Below are 25,863 nucleotides of genomic sequence, written 5' to 3'. Positions count from 1 at the left end.
ATAAGTTCTACTAGTAGTTTACGTTTTGTTATACTAAATTTACCAAAGTAGTCTAAACTAGCCTCAAACAATCGTAATCCTTCCTCTTGAGGTATTACGGAAAATAAATTAACAATATCTATTGTAACAAAAAAGGTTTTCTCTAAGTCTGTTTTGTCGTATTCTTTTAAATTCTCTAAGCAGTTCCAAGAATCCTTTAGTATGTGTTTAATGTTTTTTACCACATCACAACAATTAATATCAATGTAATGTGCTATTGCTTCAGTTTTAGATTGCTTTGCTGACACTATAGGTCTGAACGGTGGATTTGAAATGCTTTTGTGTATTTTAGGTATCCCGAATAGGGATGGGGTCATTGGAAATTCCACTAGTAAGTAATCATATTCTTCTTTTGTAATGCTACCTTCAGTAAGCAAACCATATAATAACCAGTCAATCTTTGTATAGGCTTTTAGCATATCATATCTTGAGACTGATATATACGTGGTATCATCACTTAACATGTAGGTCATTTTGTGCTGGTAGTCCACATTACTCATAATCACTACCCCACCCCCTTTGTCGGGCTTCATAATTCTTAAATCACTGGACGTACTTAATTCTCTCAAACAGTTTCTTTCTGCTATTGTTAAGTTGTCCTCTGTTAGATGTGTTTCCTTCCATACTTTTCTTATTTGTGTTTCACATAGCATTTCAAAAAGATGAATGACTGGATTACTAGGTGGTATAAAAGTACTTGACCTTTAAGTGTAAGGTTCCTAGTTTCTACTGTCAGATCAGTGTCAGTCCTACTTTTAAAAATATATGTTTGTATTTTTACAGATGGTATGGTTTTACAAGTGTCACATTTTGGGAATATACCCTTACATTATGGACAAGTTGTAGATACAAATTATGTTACTTGTTGTAAATGTATATATATATTTTTTAAACTATTTATATTACTATTCAACACTGTTAGGACAACTGTTTAACTGTTTAATCAATTAATCAATCAATCAATTGACGTGGTTGGATATTTCCATCTATTTAAAGTGGCTGCTGTTACAACTTCTTCACTCTGATGAAACCCGTGATGTGAAAGAGTGGAGAACTGCCATTGTCATCCCTTTGCACAAAGGTGGTGCCACTACTGACCCTGGAAATTATCGCTCCATTAGCTTGACAAGTCTGCTCTGCAAGGCCATGGAGCGTATTATTATGGACCTCATAAAACAGGGACCTAGGCAATCTCTATGCACTTGACCCCACCCACTTCGGATTCGTCAAAGGCAGATCTTGCCTGTTGAACCTGGTTAACTTTTTTGAGACTAATCACCAAGGCACTGGATGAGGGAAAGTCAGTACATGCAGCTTACCCTGGACTTGGCCAAAGCCTTTGACACAATCCCCCACTTGGGCATCATCGAAAAACTAACTTGACATAAATCCCTGTCCCATCAGGTGGGTGGCCAACTGGCTCACCAATAGGATCCACAAGGTCAAAATAGGTGCCACCACCTCCAACAGCAGACCTGTCACTAGTGGTGTCCCCCAGGGATCTGTCCTGGGACCCCTATTGTTTGACATCTACTTCTCAGAGGTCCAGGAAAGGACAAAATGCCTGTGGCTGACCAAGTTTGCAGACAAGTGTAAGTTGAGTGCTATCACTGCTTCCCAAATGATGGTAACATACCACAAGAGGGTCTCACAGCAACAAACAGATGCCAAAGTCATGGCCTTAAGTTAAAAGCAAAAAAATGTATTATCATACAGTTCGGCAATAAACACGACCTCTACTGATTATATCATACAATTCGGCAATAAACACGACCTCTACTGATTACCACATCAACAACAACTCCCTAAGCGCACAACTTGTGAGAGACCTGGGTACACAGGTTGACAATCTCACATTTGACCATCATGTAGAGGCAGTGGTTAGAAAAGCCTTTTACTTTGGTTCATCTCATAAGTAAAGGGATTGCATCTAGAAAAAAGGACATTACCACCTCTCTGTACTCATCCCTCATTAGGCCAATAATGGAGTACAACACCTCGTTTGGTATGTACCTCTCCAAATGCCTGCACTATCTGGAAATACCTCACAAAGGGAATCCATGGCCTCCAACAGCTGTCCTATGTGCACAGGCTCAAATCACTATCACTCTACTCGGTATCGTACAGATTGCTCAGAGGTGATTGTGTGCCTCGCCTACAAGCCAATCTCAGACCCTGCTCTACTAGAGATGCTCCATATCTGCAAGTCTAATTCCTTGCACATTACCCGATCGAAAGGCTTAACTCTAATATGCAACATTAACAAAACCTGCTGGGGGAGGCTGCCCAGTCTTTGGAATAGATTCCCTATACATGTCAAACAAAGTATGTCGTTGACCCTCTTCAAGGGCAACCTTGATGAATGGATGGGAAACCACAAATTTGTCCCTGGGGTTCTACCGGTGTCCCTCATCGACCGGGGCAACAGGTACTGATTGAGGTTTCTTTTTTGGGGATAAACTCTTGGCTAGGTTTGTAAGAGCCCCAGAGCCATTAGCCTAATAATCTCCTATGATCAAGTGCTAGTATGCTTCAATATAACAAATCAATAGTTAGAACCAACGGTCTTTTTACCTTGTTGCTTGTTTTTTTCTGTTTTTTGCTAAATCAATAGTTAGCAATACAACACAAGCGGGAAAACAATACAAGAGGTAATTTGTGCCTCAGTTTAAAAAAAAATCTACTAGGACAAATTCAAGAACATATGTTCATGGGTGTATACTACACTCATGACCAACAAGGCCTTTATAAACATAGCAGTGCAAGCCAACTGTGTACCTATGTATCATGGGTATTTATTAGGAAGTGGTATGTTAATCAAGATGCTTCTACTGATTATGCATGTTGGGGGTTAAGTTAGTTTGGGCATTATGGGCTGCCTCTATCAGAAACATGAGGGGCTAGACCTGGGATGACATTCAGATCTCTCAACCTTTGGTCAAGGTTACACTTAAACAGAGTTATGGTCATGGATGAGGAACATGTTCCAGAGTATGGGATCCCCTGAGACACATCTGTCTCGCCAACATGTCTTATATTACAAGCAAAATTTAAATCTTTGAATCTAATTGGTTCTAATGCTTTGTTTTGCAGATGTGCAAAAGGTCCATTACACCTGAATCCAAGGATGCCTTGTATGCCAGGTAAAGATTACCTCTCAGTAACCTGTAGGAGACAAGAGTACAGAGATTGGGCTTTAAGCTGATCTGTATAGGACAATGTGTTTATACTCTGGATTTTCCTACTAAGGAATGTTTATGAGCATTTCAAGTGTTGTACATGTCTGGTAAGGTACATGCTAAAGGGGGGTGGATAAGGGCCAAATAAAGTGGCACTATGACTTCATTGGACCCGGATGCCATGCCCTTACATACAAGTTGGGTAACAGAATGATTTTCTTACTACCTTGACCACATGTTGGTCATAGGTCAGATTATTGTCTACATATGTTCCCGGATCCCCAACTACTGGGTTAACTCTTAGGGTTGTCTCATTAATGGAATTATCCTGGGTGGCATTTTCCCCCAAAAAGCACTATAATGCATTTCTTGGCATGTAGTTTTAATCTGTGACTGTGGCACCAGAAAGTTCCAATTTTTTTGTACTGTGCTTGTAAAATACTTTCAGCAAAAGCAGCAAGTTTACTAGCACTTTTTTCCAACATCCATGAAAAAAATATTCCCACTGCTTTAAAGTGCTGATTAGCAATCTTGGATTACAGTGCCAGCTTTGACACCTCAGAAAGAGCACCGAGGAGGGTGCTCACAGCAGAACTACAAAATGACAATCCATACAAAAGCCTGTAAACTTAGCTACTTTCTTTGTTTGCAGTTGCGGAATTGGACTGTACTGTTACAACAGTAAATATTTTTATCCATACACATTTTTTTCATGCCACAAATAAAATAAAAGCATATCTTCTATCTGCAGTCTACTAGGAAACAAAACCTTAATGCAGTACTTATAAGACTCCTTAAAGAATGATAATCCGGCTTGCTTGTTTCAAAGTGCAAAGTAAGCTACACTTGTGTATTTTACGCAATACCCTGCAAAACATCAAATGACAACATATGAACAACAAAGTGTAGAAGCATGAAGCAATAAAAGACAAGAAGACAATAGGAGAAAAGTTACAGTCAGCCAATGAACTGTAATCGGGCACTAGATCTACAAATGAGATCTACTACAGTATGTCTGTACGGTTTGGCAGTTGAGTGAGATCACCGAGATGCGGGGAAGCATGGAAGATGTACTTATAACAAGAGAAGAGTAGTGAAGTCTCTGTCACTTTGATGAAACTTCATCCTGAGTACTGCTTTCAGTTGTAGAAGGCACATTTTGGAAATGAAACGTGGAAGGTCCAGGCTAGGCAAGGGATAAGACAAATACTAAAGAGGACTAAATGATCTCAAGATATGAATCTTGCAAACAAAAGGCACACAGACAGGAATAAAAGGGATTTCACGGCATACCCCAGAAGGGAAAAATGTACAGGCGTCTGCCTGCTAAACAAAAACACATGCATTATGATATTTTTGTTTAATGTACTTCTGGATATCCAGTATAGTGTCAGACTACCACAAGTGACTCCCAGTGGATGTTGCAGAAACTAGCACAATGACTTCATGCATGGAAAAAAAATACACGGGATATTATGAAACAGATTTGTGGGGACTAAGAAAGAAGTTATCTGTGAAGCCAAAATAGCAAAAGACCAGTTAAGCAGAGAAGGTGGGCCATGTGATCATCTGCTGCTTAAAAAACAAAGCACATAATAAAAAGATATACCAATGTAGACAATCAGCCAACATTCTCACCTGATTTCCCAGTGCTAGATGTCTGCTGTGCTCCAAACCCAGGTGAAGCTTTAATCTGGCTGGAAGTATTCATTAATTCTGCAATCTAATAAACACAGTAAAGAAATAGTTCTGTTGTGACACAGTAAAACACAACTCAACAACAGCAAGAAAAAATGCAACCTTCAAAGGCCCTATCGTATCCAGAACTTTAAGCAGAATGCAAATATTAACGAGGACTCTGGATTAATGGGATGATCGCTCACAATACTTACTTTTTAGTACATCAGTTTAACTGCAGAAAAATGTCAATGAATGAAATGTTTAAATTTTAGCATTAACAGAAAAAAAATACCACTCCCTTATTCAATATGTATGTCCACACTCCACTAGCTGGCAACATTCTCTCTCTCTGTAGAAAAGCAACAAAACATTAAAATGATTTGGTTGGTCATTTCCAGCACCAATCTTGTTATTACTCCATGCGGTCTCAGCAAAGAAATGCTGCATAGGCTATCTACCATAACTGCTGAACTTCAAAGGCGTCTCAGCAAATTTCAGTATGAACTTTCCAACCAGCACTTTGTGCTCTATTAGAAGCTTTCCAAACAAACTGACTAGCTACCCAAATGGAACTGTAACAGCCAAACCCCTCAGCATAAAATGGTGCACACTTCCTCCTATTCAGATGTTTCTTGCTGCAGGTTTCAAAGAAGTACTTCCTCAATGAATTACAAAAAAATCATGATTTACAAACAGAGAAAAGAAAGTACAGTTGTGTACACTTACCATAAATGTAGATGTTCAAGTGTATTCACTGTTGCAGTCATTACATTTGGGTTATCCTGCTGGCAGGTTGCCCTCAGCCGGCCTGAATTCCAAAGTCTTGGGTCCTGCGTCGGCTGCTGTCGCCCCTTCCCTGACATCAGGGCATCAGGGGAATAAAAGAAGCAGCCAATGCCATTTTCTTTAGTTTTTCTTGCCCCAGATGTCAGGTGCCCCCTTAAAAGGGAAGGCAAACCTATATATATATATATATATATATATATATATATATATATATATATATATATATATATATAAATGCAGCAATATAAATGTATCCTTCATCTATAAGCAAATACACCACATAGGTTGTATAAATCAGAGAAGGAAAGATAAGATCCATAGAATAAAGGGGGGTGGCTGGTGGGTAACCTGGACTGCAACAGTGAATACACTCATACATCTACATTTATGCTAAGCGTACACAACTGTACTATGTTCTTCGTGTTTCATTGTTGCAGTCATTACATTTGGGTTGAGTCCCAAAGCTATGGTTGGGGAGGCTGGAGCTAGACAGCAGTAGGAGCAGCTATGAGGCCCTGCAGAACTGCAGTGGCAAAGCCTGCCCTGGATTTAGAGTAGAGCGACAGATGATAATGCTTTGTAAAGGTGTGCACTGAACTCCAAGTAGCTGCCTCTAAAATATCCCTGGTTGGTACTCCCTTGAGAAAGGCTGCTGAAGTGGCTGCAGCTCTGGTGGAATGTGGACTAATGCCCTTAGGCTCTGGCTTGCCATGGTGTAAGTAGCAGAAGTTAATGCAGTGGCCTAACCACTTAGAAATAGTCTGCTTTAAGATAGCCTTTCCTTGTGATCCTGCAGCATATGCCACTAGTAATTGCTCTGTCTTCCTGAAAACTTTGGTTCTGTCCATGTAGAATTTAAGCTGTGTACGTCCAAAGAATGCAGAATTCTCTCCCCCTTGTTCTGTTGTTTTGGGTAAAAAGTTGGCAGATGAACATTTTGGTTTAGAGCCACACTGGACACCACTTTAGGCATAAATGTTGGATTCGTCCTCAGGGAGACCCTGTCTGAATGAAAAATGATAAAAGGTTCCACAGCCATGAGTGCCTGTAGCTCTGAAACTTGTCTTGCTGAAGTAACTGCTAGGAGCAGAGCTGTTTTCCAAGATAAAAACTTTATGATGATGCGGTCTATAGCCTTGCAGACCAAGCTAGTCAGGCTTATACAGCAATAGCTCCCGGGGTCTGTTGTGGCTCCACCTTTGTGGAGCGGAATAACAGTTGCTGTGCGCCACTCTATGGGTACATAGCCTGTGGAGAGGCCAAATTTGAACAGTGTGTTTAGGTGAGAGGTTAGTTCGTCTTTGAGCTCGTGTAGGATGCAGCCTGGGACACCATCAGGTCCCATTGATGCTGTGTTTTTGGCTTTGGAGAGGGCTGTTTTAACTTGAGTGTTTGTGATTGCAGGGACTCTACATTCTTCTGGTATGGTTATGGGCCCTTTTGGGGGTGAAGTCTGCGCTGAACCTGTCTGCCAGGATGTTGGCGATATCGGTTGGTTCAGTGTATTTTGTGCCATTCTGCAAGAGCACCAATAGAAGGGAAATACGCACAGCAGACATCCATTAACACAACAGTTCCCTAAAGAAACTTTATTTTACAGCTGTCATTTCTGTATTGTCTTTTGGCATCATAAAAGCCCACTGAATTGCTCTGAACCAATACTGCTCACAGGAAAATAGTGAATCACCACTGTCCACATCACTGCACCATTACATGGAAACTAGATGTACACACACATATGCGAAACACTGGACCCTACCCAGTTTGCCTTTGTTAAGGGCAGATTATACCTTCTAAACCTGGTGGACTTCTTTGAGACAGTTACCAAGGCTATAGACGAGGGAAAAGTGGTACACACAGCCTACCTAGACCTCGCTAAGGCCTTCAACACCATTCCCCATTCTGGTATCAAACAAGCTCACCAGCCTGAACATAAACCTATGTCACAAGATAGGTTGCCAACTGGCTCACGGACAGAACCCACATGGTGAGAGTTGCGGGAGCTAAGTCCGACTCTAAACTGGTTACAATTGGCATTCCCCAGGGCTCAGTCCTAGGACCCCTCCTGTTTGGCATATACTTCTCATAGGTACAGGCAAGCACAAGAGGACTATGACTGACCAAGTTCGCAGACAACTGCAAACTAGGGGCTATAATTGACTCTCCTGCTGACACAGACATCCTCCATAAGGGTCTCACTGAGACGGATACCTGGTGTCAAAATCATGGCCTCAAACTAAATGCCACAAAGTGCATAGTCATCCCCTTTGGAAAAAACAAATTACCCACAAACTACCACATAGGTGGTAGTCCCCTAAATACGGAAGATGTAATAAGGGATCTGGGGACCCAAGTAGATAGTAATCTCACCTTTGATAATCACATTGCCAAAGTGGTTAGAAAATCCTTCTACGTGGGCCACCTAATCACAAAAGGGTTCGCATTCAAATCAAAAGAGGTCATTGTGCCCCTCTTCTCATCATTCATAAGATCCATCAGAGTACAATGTCCCATTTAAGATGTACCTTACAAGACACCTGCAACAGCTGGAAAGACCACAGAAGTACCTCACCAAGGGGATCACCAGCCTCAAACAGATGCCCTATGCAGCTCGACTGAAGAAACTCCAGCTGTACTTGGTTGCATACCACCTACACAGAAGTGATCTCTGCCTGACATGCAAGGTCATGTCCAACCCAGAATTGATGGACATGTTCCACCTAAAGAAAATCTTATCCCCTCGAACCACACGCTCTAGGGATCTAAACCTCACCACCACAATAAATAGGACATGTTGGAGGGATAGATTCCTGTCACAGAGACTTCCCATGCTTTGGAACAAGATCCTAATCTACATTAGGCAGAGCTCCTCTCTAACACTCTTCAAAAGAAACCTTGATGAGTGGATGGGAAACAAAGTTTACCCCGGGGATCACTTCAGTGGCTGTGCTGGACAGAGGCACAGAGAACTAATCTAAGGGGGCAGTGAAAGCCATCATATTCTGGCTAGGCTTATAAATGCCTTCGGGCAGATAGCCTAGTTACCTACCTATGAACCTATATCAGCAGTAGCAGCTGGCTCAGAAGGAGGCAGGGTGAGCTTTTCCAAGACATAGTTGAGGTCCCATGCAGGTATTGGTAATCTCCTTGGAGGCCTTACATTTTTGGCCTCTCTGAGGTACTGCTTTAATAAAGGATGAGATAAAAGTGGTGGCTCTGTATTGTAATGAGCCAAAATGGCAGAGGCATAAATTTTAATTGATGAAAATGAAAGGCGTTTGTCCAGCATCTTAGTTATGTATTGCAAAATCTGAGGAATGTTTGGGACAGTTGTATCAGTTCCTTGTGTCTGGTTCCAAGCACAGAATCTCTTCCATTTTCCAGCATAAGACTTTCTAGTACTAGGCCTTCTGGCTTCCAGAATGATATCCATCACAGCTTTACTGAGAGGTATTTTTTGTGTGACTACATTATCAGCCATGCTGCCAAGTTTAATGTCCTTAGTTGGCTGTGCAGGATCTGATTGTTTTGCTGGGTCAGTAGACTAGGTATTTGAGGTAAAGTCCAAGCTGGGTATAATGACAAGTTTCTTAAGACTGGATACCAGTACTGGCATGGCCAGTCTGGGGCAATCAGTATCATCTTTGGCTTCTCCTGTCTGACCTTTAGGAGTACTTTGGGGAGGAGAGGCAGTGGAGGAAAGGCATATAGTGATAGGGTGTCCACTTTCCATGCTTGTCTGTGATAAGTCCTTGTGCAGAATCTTTTTAATTGGTAATTGTGAGGGGAGGCAAAAAGATCCATGTCCAGGCATCCCCATTTCCTTGTTATCATGCTGAAGACTTGCGGATCCAGCTTCCACTCGTGGGGATCCATGAGGTTTCTGCTGAGTTTGTCTGCCAGAGTGTTTTCCCTTCCTGACAGGAATTGTGCCTGCAGATGTATTTGGCAAGTCAAAGCTGTGTCCCACAAGGTCATGGCTAGTCTGCAAAGGGGGTAAGAATGTGTGCCCCCCTGCTTGTTTATATACCATATGACCGTGGTGTTGTCTGTCTTTATCAGTAGTTGTCCTGGATTAAGTAGGTCCTTGAAGGCTGTCAGGGCATTTTGAACAGCTAGCATCACTTTTTGATTGATATATAGATGGATTTGGTTTGAGGACCATGTTCCCTGAATGCATTTTCCTGCCATGTGGGCCCCCCAGGCATAATCTGATGCATCCGTTGTCAGTGTCTGCCTGGCTGGAGGTAATGTGAATGGCTGCCCCTTATTCTGGTGACCAGCCTTTGCCCACCATCGAAACTCCTGTTGCAGGCAGGGGATGAGAGTAATCATTGTTTCCAGGCTGTGGCAATGTTGAGTCCAAACACTTTTTAGGTACCACTGAAGTTTCCTCATATGCAGTCTTGCATATGGAATTAGTAGGATGCAGGATGCCATGAAGTCCAAAGCCTGCAGAATTTTTCTTGCAGATAACCGGGCCTTTGTTGCCAACATTTTGAAATAGGTAGTCAGTTGTCTTTCTTTGTCTGGCGTGAGATAAGCCATCTGGGCAGTTATATTTAAGCTTGCACCCAGGAATATTATCTCTTGAGAGGATACTAGTTTTGATTTCTTTTTGTTGACTGTGTACCCTAGGCATGTTAGAAGTCTTTCACAAATGCCAGATGTTGAACAATGCCCTTGTTCTCTGCTTGAGTGAGAAAGTCGTCCAAGTAATGATATATTTGTATTCCTCTGTCTGCAGAATGCAATTACTGGTGCCAGGCACTTTGTAAAGACCCTGGGCGCAGTAGATAAGCCAAAGGGCAGTGCAGAGAATTGGCAATGCATTGAACCAGCCTTGAATCTGAGGTATCTTCTGCATGATTGATTAGAACATGCAGGTATGCCTCTTTTATGTCTAAAGTCACAAGCCAAGCATTCTTGCCCAGCATGGGCAGAAGCTGCTGCAAAGTCAACATTTAGAATTTTGGAATATCCAGGAATGTATTCAGAATAGATAGGTCCAGTATCGGCCTCCAGACCTTGTCCTTTCTGGGTACCAAGAACAGTCGAGTAAAATCCTTGTCCCTGCTCTTGCTCTGGTACTTGTTGAATGGCCCCCATGTCCAAGAGGGATGAGACTTTTTTTTGAGCCTCTGCCCATTGATTTTTTGGCAAATCTGGCCAGCCATTTGCCTTTGACAGAGTATGGAAATGGAACTTGTAGCCTTGTGACACTATATTTAGAACCCACTTGCCCTGGGTTATAATGTGCCAATTTTGAGAAAAAAGTGCTAATTTTCCCCATAAGGGTGCTGCCAGTAGATAAGTGCTTGGTGCAGTCAGGGGGAAGTCATTGGGACTGTTTCCTGTATGTTTGTGATTTGTCTTCTCCATCTTTGGAGATAGAAGCACCCCATTGCTTTGACCTGTATGAACCTTGCGCCTGGGATCTGCCCTTTGAGGTCTGTCTGACACAGGAAAGGACCAATTTTTTGTAGGCCAGTGTCTACTAAACCTAGGTGGCTGTACTTGTAAAAAATATTTAACAGTTTGCATAGATTTAGCTTTGTCCTCCATTTTCTTTAACACCTCCTCTGCCTCATCACCAAACAAAGTATTATGCTGTAAAGGTGCATCTAGTAATTTAACTTTAACATGATCAGGCATTTTTGTTCCTTTAACCATGCATGCCTCCTAATTACAGAACCTGTAAATGCGGCCCTGCAGGAGGCCTCCAAGGAATCAAAACCACACTGCAAAGTATGCTTTCCAACTTGTTCAGCTGCATGCAATAAAACCTGCATTTCCTTGTTTTCTGCACATTCAGAGTTTAACAACATTTTCTGTTTAAGCAATCCCATGACATGTTGCTGATATTTGAGTATGTGAAACTGACAGTGTAAGGCCCTTATAGTCAAGGTTGCAGATGTGTAAACTTTTTTTCCCCATCTATCCAGTGCCCTTGAATCTCTTGTCAGAGGGGTTAGGGTTTTTTGCAGTGGAAGTCTTAACTCCTTTTGGACCCTGTGAAATAGTTTCTGGGTCTGCAGCAGGACTTTTAAAAAGAACTTTGTGAGAGTCAGGAACCCTGTAATATCTATCAGGCTTAACAGGAGCTGGGGGCAAGGAGTCAGGGGTCAGGCTAGACTCCTAAAACACATCTACAATGTCTAACACAGGTGGAATGGCTAGAGGCCTGTGCTGAGGTATCTTTTTAGATTCTGAAAAATCTTGGCTCTCCCAGTGGAAATGCTCCCTCATGGTATGCATGGTTTCCCCAAAAGAATAGTCCTCAGGAGGAGAAGCTGAAGGTAGAGATTCTTCAGCGTCAGAATCCTTATAGGGTGGAAGAGAATATTCCTCATCAGAAGAGGAATCAGAAGAAATAGAAACTTGATCTGAAGATTCATAGTCAGTCTCTTGCCTGGGCCTCTTATCAGGAGGGGGATAGGAACCCCTGATCAAGGTAATCAAGTCTTCGGCCATTTTGAGCATCTGTTTTTTGGGCATAGAGCCCTGTCCACGTGGCTCTTGAGTTTGTTTCCTTGCTTTAGAAGGTGTTTTAGTCTTTGCCTTTGAAGCTGAAGTCGTTTTAATGTAAAGATGTTTAGGTTTAAATACACCCTTCATTAGCCGATGCCTGCTCAGCGGCTCCGGACCCATCTGAGGGATTAGCGTCTGAGGCTCCAATACCTTGGGTATCCTGCAGCATAGCCAACTCCACGTGGGAGTCGGTAGCAGCCTGCGACTCTAAAGTAGCGGGCATCAGGGGCTGCAAAAGCGCCTCACTGAGAACCCGCGACCTGGCTTAGGAGAAGCTTCGTCGTCGGTTTTGGGCCTAGGTTGTTTATCTCTATCCTTTTCTTTGCGTTTTTTGTGAACTCCGGTAGTCGGATGGGTATCCGATGACATTTCAGGATAATTAAACCGGCGTCCAAAAAAGTTTAAAGCAAAATCATACAGACGCTTAATAGTGCGTTGGTTAAATCTAGCAAAAAAGCGACCACCAGTAACGTTGTGATCGGGGCCTAGGCAAGGAATACAGTAAGAATGAAAGTCCTTATAAGGTATTTGCTTTCCACAAGAAATACAATTATTAACTTTTTCTGACATTGGTCTGGTGCAAGAAAAAAGTTTCCCCAACGGGGTACTTAGCTTTATTGAAGACTTCGGATCTGAAACTCGAACACAAAAATCTCAGGAGTCGGCCGACCGGCACTTGCAAACTGCTTCTGCTTTGGGCACCGCGCGGCAAGAAAGACTAAAGAAAATGGTGCCGGCTGCTTCTTTTATTCCCAGACACCCTGACATCAGGGAAGGGGCGACAGCAGCCGACGCAGGAGCCAAGACTTTGGAATTCAGGCTGGCTGAGGGCAATCTGCCAGCAGGATAACCCAAATATAATGACTGCAACAGTGAAACACGAAGAACATCTTAAAAGGCACTGTGTGAGAATTCCACACAAAAGGAAAAGAATTCGAAAACAGGAAAATGAAGGGAAAAATCAGACTGGCTGAAAGGCTGCATGTTGCTGTCATTTTAACGGCTTGTCCAGTACAAAAGTCCTTCAGATAAAATGTGACACTTAAAAAAAACTTGTCACACTGCAACAGACTAGCTTATCATGTGAAGGATCAATAAGCATCAATGAATGTAATCTGAATACTAACATGCACACTGCCTGCAGTGCATGCTGAAGGCCAAAAACATAAATGAACATCACAACTGTCAAAAGACTAACTCTAGGTTCATTCTGCATATGGTTGTCTCAAAGGATGGCAAGATGGCTTCTACTGTGGCCACTAACAATTCAGATATCCAAGTCATGTAGACATTAATAATCATTAATAGTTAACTAGGCATCCAATTATGTTTTTGTGAAGAAACTGAAAACACTTATATGTGCTAGCATATCTGGCAGGAGATTTGTGTATATTCTCAGATTAACTTGTTTTGTACGCCAGCATGTCTAATTGAGAAAATCTAAAAAGGTTTTTTTAAATGTACAGTATTTCCTTCTTTAAACAGAATGTTTAAAGAATCTGTCAGTGTTCTGATACATTTCTAATTGCATGAGGGGCATTCTCAAGTACTGCGGAGAACCAGCTGAACAGCAGGTGATGTCATAGAATGTTCCTGGTTGCTAGGTAACTACTTGAACAGCTGACTGACAGGATAAAGAACTTTTTCAAATAGCTGAATGTTATTTTTAAAATAAGACAGCTGAGACGGTTAAGCTGTGCAGTTAGTAAAGTACCGAGCAGTTGGAAGAACAGCAGTTTGTGAAGAGTTGCAGTCACAGTGCTGTGCAGTGATACCCGAAGAAAAGAGAACTCACCAAAAACTGTAAGCCTGCCTTTGCTTTGCTGTTATGTGTTAGATTAGATCAGGGACAGTACTCTCTAGTTACATTAGGAAAGTGTATTTAGTCAGATGCACCTTTTCTAGAATGAACAACTTATTTCATACTGTTTAATTTTACATTTCTGGTGATTTAATTTTGGTGTTTATAAGAATGTAAATCAGTAGCTTTCTATAATCATTTTACTTATTATTAAACGTTGTTCATTACTTTACATTGCGGTTGGAAATCAGTATTTTTTTCTTTAAAAATTAGAGTGTGCTTATACCCGTCTGATGTTCCCCAGCTCCCCTCAAAGGCCTGGCTGCTCTGGTCTTAGCTATCATTTCTTTTGATATTTAATTTTCATAACTGGACACCTCCTTTAGAAGGGCATGAAGACACTCTGATTGGTGGCAGCATTACAGTATTAATTTTGGGAAAGGGATACAGCTGGAAATCTGCATCAGGCATTCCCAGAAGTGTTTGGATGTGTGAGATTTAATTTACTTTGAGTGCAAGTGTATGAGAGGTCTTAAAACAGGGACACATTGCTCTGAAGTGTGCAATAAGGAGTTACATTAGGGGTGGACAGAAGTATACAGTCCAGTCCCAGATTAGAGAGCATGTTCTTGTTGTGCTCTTAGGAGAAAATTGTGAAATATAACTCCTGTTTAAGTTACAGTCTCACATTGGAGTTGGTAGTGAGGATTGAAGCTGGTTAGTTACTGACCCAGGATAGAAAGGGATGCCACACTTTACTGCTGGCAGTCTGGTGGGGTATTATCCAGATGTCACATTTACTGGTGCCAGTGGTGTGGGATTTTTTAACTGGATTCCAGTAGCCTGTGGGTACTTGTCATTATGGTGTGCACTCGACAGCCACAAGGTAGACATTCAGAATTTCAATCCACCATGGTTTTATTTTTTTTTTTTTTAGCTAGCTAGTCAGGGATAGCAGGCAAGGATGTCAGCAGAAGATTTTAGCAAGCTGACAAGGATCCAGTTGGCTAAGAAGTGTAAAGCTAGAGGAATGGTGCATGCCAACCTGACAAAGGAAGCAATGATTTCAGCCTTGGTTGTAGCCACAGCTCAGACCAGCCGTTCAGATATTCAGTTGATGATGTGCAGCCTGCTGAGATGGGACAGGCCACATTTTCTTCAGAGGACCTGAGAATCTATCTGGAGTTGGAGAAACTGCTCCTAAAGCCCAACATCTGGAGGCTGAACAGTGAATGCGATGTCTAGAGGCTGAACAGAAAATGCATCAATATAAACTGGAGACCAAATGTCTGGAGACTGAAGAGAGACTGAGGTGTTTAGAAACAGAGGACAATGAGAGAGAGCATGAGAAGAATAAGACAGTGCCTGCATGAAGTGGAGGTTCTTACGTTTCAAGAGGGTCATGGAGGTAATAGGTAAGAGAATAACCAGACCCCGGAAGCTGTGAAGGTCAGTAAACTTTTTCCTCAGTACAGGGATGGGAATGACTAATAGTTGTATTCATATTTTTGAGAGGGTATGTTGACTATATGATGTTGACCATGAACTCTGGATTCAGCTCCTGACTCCCTTACTCCACGGTAAAGCTGTTCAGACTATGCCAAAATTGTCTGATGTAGATTGTTTGAATTATGTTAAAGTTAAGAACCGTTTTATAGATTGCTTTAAACTAACACCTGAAGGTTATAGAAAAAAGTTTTGTAAACACAGATGCAAGGGAGACAAAAATGTACGTGATTATACTATTGACTTAAGTACTTACTCACAGATGTGCGAGTGGGTGTCAGGTCACCACCTGAGGGACTGGCAAACCTTTTGGCAAGAGAACAAGGCCTCAGTAATTTGCCTGACGATATGAGAGTCTGGTTAGCAGACAGCGAGTGCAACTCTGCAGAAGAGTTGGGAAGAAAGGGGATCTCAACTTGGCAAGCAGAGCACCACTGCATACCAGAGGCATACCCATTGCTGTACATGGACATAAGGGAACCCATGGGGGGGGGGGCAATTTAAACTACTCCAGAGTACACCAGTAACAGCGGAAACTATTAATCCAATTGCATGGTTAGGGATTAGATGTTTCAAGTGTAACCGGGGGGGGACACACATAGCAGCCAAATGTCCATCGAGGCAAGGTGAGCAACAGAAGGTGAGGGAGGCAGTAAGTGAGGATGATAAACTTTCAGTGGTAAGTTGCTTAGAAACAACTGGGGTGCCAAATTATCACCAAAATTTATCTCCAATCTTAGTAGATGGTAAACAGGTAACTGCTAAGAGGGGCACAGCTTCTGATATAAACATTGTGAGGTGTGCAGTGTTTAGAGAAGGGCAGTACTTGCTTGGGCAGTCCACTCCGGTCAAAGCGTTGGGAGGGACCAGTTCCAAATACGTTTGGCTAGGGTTCATCTTGACTGGGAGGGTGGAAGAGGAAGCAAGCAAGTAGGTGTGTTTGATGATATTCCTGCAGATTTCCTGACAGGGAAGGACTGATGACGCAGCACCTTGTATACATGCAGTGACAGAGTCAAGCTTTGAGAAAGGCATGCAAGTCCAGTAATCTGGAAGAGACCCAGAAAGATCTCATACCCGAAGCTGGGACTGGAGTGGTGGCTGTTCAGAGAAGGTGCTACCTGGTAGCAGTAAATCTGAAATTGAGCTACAGCTACTGGTGGGTACTGATGTTTCTTTGGACACAGTGACTGCGAGGATGAAGGTGAGTGGTGGCACCCACAGTCTCAGCGAGGCACAGCTGTCAGAAGCGACTAGGCTTCCTACAGAAGGGGAGCTGGGGAAGGTCATGAAGACAGAGTTGAGATGGGCTCAACTTAAGAATCCTACATTACAAATCTTGAGGGAGATGGCTAAGGAGGCACCTGAGGCTTAAGGAAGAGGGGAGTCTGTATACTGGAACAAAGGGTTGTTGTACAGAGAATGGACTCCTGAAGGTGGGCTAGAAGGTGAAGTAATACAGCAGTTGGTAGTGCCTAGAGCTTACTGTCTGCCACTTTTAGCCATAGCAAGTGACATTCCTTTCTCAGATCATATGGGCATAAGACGTACCGAGACGTATTATGCAAAATTTCTACTGACCCGGGATTTCAAGGGATGTGGTAGGACATTGCAGGACTTGTGAACAGTGCCAAAACATTGGTAAAGCAGATGACAAGGCTAAGGCTCCATTAATGCCTTTGTCTGTTATCGAATAGCCGTTTCAGAGAGTGGGTCCTGGATATTGTGGGACCCCTGTGTACTCCATGTTCTACAGGAAAGAAATACATTTTGGTGGTAGTAGACTATGCTACCAGATATTCTGAGGTGGTCGCTCTGTCATCTATTGAGGCAGAGGTGGCGGGAAATGCTTTGCTAGAAATTTTCAGCAGAGTAGTTTTTCCACAGGGAAATAATGACTGCCAGAGGTGCCAACTTTATGTCAGACCTGCTGACTTGTCTGTGGAAGTGCTGTGGGATGAAATATCTAAAGACCATCCCCAGACTAATGTTCATGTGAAGAGGTTAAACTCTACACTGAAGACTATGCTACGGGCATTTGCAGACCAACATGTGAGGGAGGTCTTAGATTAAGTAGGGCAGGATTAACCAATAAACTCCGCAAGTATCATGACGGCATGGCAGAAGTCACTTAATTAGGACACAGTGGTACATGGTAAAATTAGGCCAGAACCTGTCGAGGTGGAAGCTCTTCAAGCGTGGCCAGTTTCTAGTACTAAGAAATAAGTGACAGCATTTCTAGGGACAGCAGGATACTATAGGAAATTTGTGCCCAATTACAGTACCATAGCTGCAACCCTTACTGATATAACTAGAAAAATTGCAAACATGCATTAAATAAACTAAAAAGATATTTTGGAGTACCTCCCTGCGTTAGCCAGCCCAAATTAAAATAAAGAATTTATTGTACAGGTAGATACTTCAGATTGTGATGTAGGGGTTGTGCTCAGCCAAGTTTCCTCAGGAGAAAAATGCTGCAGTGGGGTTAACAATGCTTATTGCAAATGGACTGCCCAGGAGAGGAGTGGGTTAATATTCCCAGGTAGACCCATTTTTTCTCAAGCATCAGTTTTCAAAGATCACTTGAAAAGCATGCTCAAGTCATATGGGGGATAAATGTGAAGAAACTGAAAACACTCGTTTGTGTTAGCATGTCTGGCAGGAGATTTGTGTATATTCTCAGATTAACTTGTATTGTATGCCAGCATACCTAATTGTGAAAATGTAAGTTTTTTTAAATGTTGACTAAGTTCCTGTTTAAACAGAATATTTAAAGAATCTGTCAGTGTTCTGACACATTTCTAACTGCACACATTTGTGAGGGACATTGTAAAGTACTGTGAAGAATCAGCTGGACAATGATGTCATCAGAATGTTCCTGGTTGCTAGGTAATTATTTGAACAGCTGACTGAAAAAGTTCTTTTTCCTGTCAATCAGCTGACTATTATTTTTAAAATAAGACAGTTGAGACTGTTAAGCTGTACAGTTAGGGAAGTACTGAGCAGCTTGTGAAGAGCTCCAGTCTGTTACAGTGCTGTGCAGTGATGTCAGAAGAAAAGAGAACAAAAACTTTAAACCTGCCTTTGCCTTGCTGTTATGTGTTAGATTGGATCAGGGACCATATTCTCTAGTTAGATTAGGAAAGTTTACTTACTCTGATAATTTTTTTCTAGAATGATGGACTCCTATCCTACAGTTTAATTTTACATTTCTGGTGACTGAATTCTTCTGTTTATTGAAAGCATGGAAGCTACTGATTTACATTCCTGTAATCATTCTACTTATTATTAAATGTTTTTCATTACTTTACATTGTGGCTGGAAATCACGTTTTTTTTCTTTAGAGATTACAGTGTTTAGACCTGTTTGATACTCCCCAGGTCCCCTCAAAGGCCTGCCTGCTCTGGTCATAGCTATCATTTATTTTGGTATTTAATTTTCATAACTGGACACCCCTTTAGAAGGGCATGAAGACACACTGATTGGTGGTAGCATTACCATATAATTTTGGGGAAGGGACACAGCTGGAAATCTGTGTTAGGCTTTCCCAGAAGTGTTCAGATGTGAGATATTTAAATTTACTTTGAGAGTGAGTGTATCAGAGGTCTTAAACTGGGACACATTGCTCTGAAGTGTGTAATAAGGAGTTACATTAGGGGTGGACAGAAGAATAAATTCCAGTCCCAGATTAGAGTGTGTGTTCCTGTTGTGCACTTATGGGAAAACTGTGAAATATTACTCCTGTTTAAGTGACGGTCTCACACTGGAGTCTGTAGTGAGGATTGAAGCTCCTTAGTTACTGACCCAGGACAGTAAGGTACATCACATTTTCTTGTTAGCAGTCCGGTAGTGTATTAGCTGGATATCACACTTTTCAATAGCTTAGAAATCACCAATATATCTCGCTAATCGAATGGAAGGTTGGCAGCTGGTGCAGGTGTGTGTGTGTGTGTGTGTGTGTGTGTGTGTGTGTGTGTGTGTGTGTGTGTGTGTGTGTGTGTGTGTGTGTGTGTGTGTGTGTGTGTGTGTGTGTGTGTATCAAAAATACAATTTCAGAGAGAGTGAAATTATGTTAAGGAAAAAACATCTAAATGAAAGTAGGACATGTTTCTCTTTTTTTTTTTTTTAATATAAACAAGAAAGTGTATTTACTACAGAGACTCTGACTAAAGTTCCACTCCACATTGTAGAAAAACAAAAACTATACTGGAAATGTTTTAAATATTAAAACAAACGCATTAATTATATTTCCAGTGTATATTTTGTTTTTTTTTTTCCTATACTGTGGAGTGGAAATTTTTTTTTGGCTTTGCTTGGTTTGGGATTTTTTAAATATGCAAAATGTCCTGCGGCTGACTAAGTAATCTGTAAATGCTACAGTAAATGCTACATTTTTATTTTAAATTTTATTCAGCAGGCAGAGCACTGTACCTAAATGACTTGCCCACAGTCACCCAGTATGTAAGAAGCGAATATAAAGGAATCACAGGACTATAAGAATCTCATTAGCAGCTAACAGCATTAACCCACTATGCTATAGTGTGAGATCAAGGACAGTAAAGCCTACTGCAGTACTAAAAAGGATTATCTCTTCATACTGAAGTACTGCAAATAATCGTCCAAATCCCAAAAGGTCTTGTGCTCAAAGAAGCATGCTGTGCCAAAGATCAAGTCAGATGCAGCTTCTTGCCAAAAGCCAAAGTAATTTTAAAATCTGAGAAAAAGTACAATTGTGTAAGTAAACTTAAACTAACAGTTTGTGTCTTTCGGCTTTTCTCGGTTAGGGGTTGCCACAGCGGAACTCCGGTCCGCTAATGATTGGCAGTTGATTTTTACGTACCGGCTTGCTAGGCCTGAAGCACAACCTTCAACGAAGGTATGCCCATTTACGCATGTCTCCACGCAGAAGACGCTCTAGCTGAGAATCGAACCGGACAGAGTCTTACTGTGAGGCGACAACGCTACCGCAGCACCACCACCACGGTGAATCTTAAAATGTAAATGTTTAAATAATTACTACTGCTGCAGTACCCTTACATGCATACAAATATTTCAAGCACAGGCATTAATGCCCTTCTAGCTTGCCAATATACCATAACACTTGTTCCCATAATAAGTGTCCAGACTGTTCTTAAAAATATCTAAACTAGTACTTGCTTTAATGTAATTTGGTAGTCTGTTCCATGCATCAGCTACTCTGTCAGAGCATCAAATAGTACAGTTCTCATTTCTACTGAATCTCCGAACAAGATTGTCCGATGATTCTCTAGTACTTTTTGTTAACACAAAACATTCCCAGAAGTAGTTGACACTAAATGCCCTACATACCTGAATAAGATCTCCTCCTAGATATCTGTAAAAGACACTGTACAAGTTCAGATATTTTAGTCTTTTATAATAACTTAAATTTTCACACCCATGGATATCCTTTGTATATTTCCATTGTACTCTTTCCAGTTTACTCATATTTGTTTTCTTATAGGGTTTCCATACTTTTATTCCATAATCAAACGTGCAAATTCTGAAGGTAATGGTACTCAATGCTAGAAGTCTAAACCTCAAAATGCACTCTTTCGAGGCACTCCTAAAAATGGAGAACATTGATATCTGTGCAGTAACTGAGACCTGGTTCAAGGCTCCAGAGAGCAGCCCTGCAATACCAGGCTACAACTCTTACCACACATTTCGGCCACCAAACCAGGACCGAAACACTAAATTGTCCATATCCACCAAGGATATTCACACCACCAGGCTAGTTGCCCAACACAATGCATCTGAAATTCTCCAGGTGCAACTAACACTAGGTAGGACGGCAATCCAAATTGTAGCTTGCTACAGATCCCCCACCATGCCCCAAGATTCTCACTACACCTTTCTAAACATACTGGAAAATATTAAGATACAACCAAACACCCTAATACTAGGTGATTTAAACTACCCTGCCATTAAATGGGAAAACTACTCATGTACCAAACACCTTTGCCCAACGGTTCTTGGAATTCATAAATTCCAATGCCCTGGATCAACTAATCCATAGTCCCACCAGGGAGTCTAATATCCTAGACCTGGTCATTACCAACATGGGAAATCGGTGCTCCACACCTATGGTCACCCCCTCGTTGGTCAGGTCTGACCATAAGCTAATCACCCTTAACATCCACATCCCATCCCCACCCCCCAGTAAGGAAACCTCCATAAAAAACTTCACCAAAGCCAACTTCATGCTACTCAAGTCAGAAGCGACACACTTCATGACACCCATGCAGACAGGAACTGAAATTTCGACTGCTGAATCCTACAATAAGGCACTGTACGAGCACACCCACTCATGCATGAATCATGCCATCACAAACAGAACCAAGATGCTCTCCTCCAAAATAAGGAATCCAATCTGGTGGTCTCCTGCCATAAACAAACTTTACAACAAAAGGAAGAAACTATTGCAGAAAAGAGGAAAATCCCAGGATGCAAAAAACTTCCTTACCAGCCTCAGTAAGAAGCCGAGATCCCTCATAAAATCCTCCAAAACTAGTTACGAAAATAAAACTGCCAAAGATTGAAAAGACAACCACAAGGCATTCTACAACTATGTCAAGAATCTAAATGGCGATGCTCAGATCTGCTCTGAGCTACAACAGAATGGCATTAAATATACTGATCCCAAGGATATTGCCAATATTCTGGCAGATCAATTCATTGCCAACTTCACCCCTCTCTCACCCCCCCTAAATGGCCCATCTCGATACCGAAAGATTGCCAACTTCCGGTAATAACGGCCACACAAGTAAAAAATGCACTCTCTAAAGCTAAGAATACAACATCCATGGGACCAGATGACATCCCGGGCTGTGTACTACATGAACTACAAAATGAACTGGCACCTCACCTAAGTGTCATGTTTAATCACAGCCTCACCTCAGGCTTCATGCCCACTGGGTGGCACACAGCTACAGTTATCCCACTCCACAAGGGGAGATCCACCTTGTATCTCAGAAATACTGCCCCCATCAGTCTGACGAGCCTGATCTGCAAGGCCATGGAACATATTATTATGGAACTTATAAACAAAGACATTGGCAACCTTCAAACACTGGACCCCACCTGTTCTGGGTTCGTGAAGGGCCGATCTTGTCTCCTGAACCTGACTGACTTCTTCGAATCAGTCTCCAGAGCTGTGGACGAGGGTAAGGTGGTCCACACAGTATATCTGGACCTTGCCAAGGCCTTTGACAACATCCCCCACTCTGGAATCATAGATAGACTTACTAAGTTGGGCATTAATCTCTACATCACTCAATGGGTTGCCAACTGGCTTAATGACAGAACCCACACTGTAAAAGTAGCTGACTCCAAATCCAGCTCCAGACAAGTGGAGTACCTCAGGGTTCAGTCCTGGGACCTCTCGTTTAGCATCTACTGCTCTGAAGTACAGGCCAAAACTAAGGGACTCTGGCTAACAAAGTTTGCAGATGACTGCAAACTGGGAGTCATTATTGAATCCCCAAATGATGTGGATACGCTACAAAAGGGCCTTACAGAAACAGATGCTTGGTGCCAGAGCCATGGGCTCAAGCTCAATGCCAAGAAATGTACAGTTATCTCCCGTGGGAAAAAACATGTACCCGTGAATTACCACATAGGTGGCAGTACACTAAACACCGAAAGTGCGATAAGAGACTTAGGGACACAGATAGACAGTGGTCTCACCTTCGATAACCACATTGCCACAACAGTCAGGAAATCCTTCTATGTGGTACACCTCATCACTAAGGGCTTTTCATCCAGAAAAAAAGGAGGTCATTGTCCCACTGTACTAGTCTCTCATTAGACCCATTATAGAATACAACGCCATGTTTGGTACCGCTCAAGACATCTGCAACAACTGGAAAGGCCGCAGAAATAACTTGCTAAAAGAATGCCAGACCTAAAGCAGATGCACTTCAATGACCGCCTTAAAAAACTCCAGCTACACTCTGTCGCATATCGTCTACTCAGAGGCGATCTTTGCTTAACATACAAGGCCATATCAAACCCAGAACTGTTGGACATGCTACACTTAAAGAAATCCCAATCCCACAGAACCACACTCTCCAAGGATCTAAACCTTGCCATTACAATAAACAAAACATGCTGGAGGGATAGGTTCCTGACCCAAAGACTCCCCAGACTCTGGAATAGACTGCCCATACAAGTAAAGCAGAGTGTCTCTTTGGCCCTCTTCAAAAGGAACCTTGATGATTGGATAGGAGAAAGGAAATTCACCCCGGGAATCACGTCAGTCGCCCTTCTACACAGGGGTCCAGGGAAGTAAATAGTGTGGGAAGAAACAGCCAGGGAATTATTATGGCTAGGCTTGTATAGGTCCTAGAGCCGATAGCCTAGTACCAACCTATGAACCTAAGTATGGGTCTAATGTAACTAACAAAAGTACAGTTGTGTACACTTACTATAAATGTAGATGCTTGAGTGTATTCACTGTTGCAGTCACTACATTTAGGGTAATCTGCTGGCAGGTTGCCCTCAGTCAGCCTGAATATCAAAGACTTGGGTCCTGCGTGGGTTGCTATCTCCTCTTCCATGACGTCAGGCCGTCAGGGGTATAAAACATGCAGCCGATGCCATTTTATTCAGTTTTTCTTGCCCCAGAAATCAGGTGCCCCCCAAATGGGGAGCAAATATATATATATATATATATATATATATATAAACAGCAATATATATGTAAATGCACTTTTAGCAACATAAACTTTACCTTCATCTAAAAGCAAATACATCACAAAGGCTTTAGAATATAGTGAAGGAAAGAGAAGTTCTAGAAAAGGGGGATGGCGGGTGGGTAACCCGGACTGCAACAGTGAATATACTCGAACATCTACATTTATGGTAAGTGTACACAACTGTACTACGCTCTTCGTGTTTCACTGTTGCAGTCATTACATTTGGGTAGAATCCCAAAGCTATGGATGGGAGGATGGAACTAAATAGCATTAAGAGCGGCTATAAGGCCCTGCAGAATTGCAGTGGCAAAGCCTGCCCCGGATTTAGAGAAGAGAGGCAAATGATAATGCTTTGTAAAAGTATGAACAGTGCTCCAAGTAGCAGATTCTAGAATGTCTTTGGTTGGAACTCCTCTGAGAAAGACTGCTGAGGTAGAGGCAGCCCTGGTGGAATGTGACCTGATACCCTTGGGCACCAGTTTACCATGATGCAAGTAGCAGAAACGAATGCAGTGGCTTATTCACTTAGAAACAGTCTGCTTTGATATAGCCTTCCCCTCTGATCCTGCAGCAAATGCCACCAGTAGTTGCTCAGACTTTCTTAGAGATTTGGTCCTGTTTAAGTAGAATCTTAGTTGTCTGTGTACGTCCAATGAATGAAGAATCCGCTCCTCCTTGTTCTGCGGATTTGGGTAAAATGTTGGCAGGTGAATAGTTTGGTTAAGAGCCACACTGGATACCACCTTAGGCATAAAGGAAGGATCGGTCCCGAGGGACACCCTGTCCAGGTAAAATGTAATAAAAGGCTCCATAGCCATGAGGGCCTGTAGTTCTGAAACCCTTCTTGCTGAAGTGATTGCCAAAAGGAAAGCTGTTTTTCAAGATAAAAACTTTATAGCCGCAGTAGCTGCTGGTTCAAAAGGAGGCAGGGTGAGCTTTTCCAGCAAAAAACTGAGTTCCCATGCAGGAGTTGGTGATCTTCTGGGAAGGCCTTAAATTTTTGGCCTCTCTAAGATACTGTTTTAGCAGAGGATGAGAAAAGATGGGTGGCTCCGTGTTGTAATGAGCCAAGATGGCAGAGGCATGGATTTTTATTGAAGAAAAAGATAGGCCCTTGTCAAGCATCCCAGTCAAGTACTGTAAAATCTGAGGGATATTTGGTTTTGCTGTATCCGTTCCTTGTGTTTGGTTCCAAGCACAGAATCTCTTCCATTTATCAGCATAAGATTTTCTAGTACTAGGCCTTCTGGCTTCCAAAATGACATCCATCGCATATTTATTGAGAGGTGTTGTTAGAATAATGACATGATCAGCCATGCTGCCAGGTTCAGAGTTTGGAGCTGAGTGTGCGGAATTTGATTGCTCTGCTGAGACAGTAGTTGAGGTATTTGAGGCAAGTACCAAGGAGGGAGTTGAGACATATTCCTTAGAATTGGGTACCAGTGCTGGCGAGGCCAGTCCAGAGCAATTAGGATCATTTCTGTTTTTTCCTGTCTGACCTTTAGTAAGACCTTGGTATGAAGAGGCAGAGGGGGAAAGGCGCAGACTGATGCGTTTTTCCAGTTGAAGGATAGGGCATCCACTTTCCATGCTTGTCTGTGATAAGTCCTTGTGCAGAATTTGT

General features: G+C 42.1%; 1 protein-coding gene across 1 annotated transcript in view; it reads right to left on the bottom strand.

Annotated features, from left to right (window-relative positions):
• The window catches only part of NUP42 (nucleoporin 42), a 513,730-nt gene that overhangs the window by 101,685 nt on the left and 386,182 nt on the right, over positions 1–25,863 (bottom strand). The window contains exon 6 of the mRNA XM_044065504.1: positions 4,857–4,941. Within this exon, the coding sequence (XP_043921439.1) occupies positions 4,857–4,941 (85 nt within the window). The remainder of the gene's footprint in view (positions 1–4,856; positions 4,942–25,863) is intronic.

Source organism: Protopterus annectens, chromosome 3.part0 (assembly GCF_019279795.1).
Source record: "Protopterus annectens isolate FY-2018-M chromosome 3.part0, PAN1.0, whole genome shotgun sequence".
NCBI lineage: Eukaryota > Metazoa > Chordata > Ceratodontiformes > Protopteridae > Protopterus > Protopterus annectens.
This window is presented reverse-complemented; position numbering and strand designations above follow the sequence as displayed.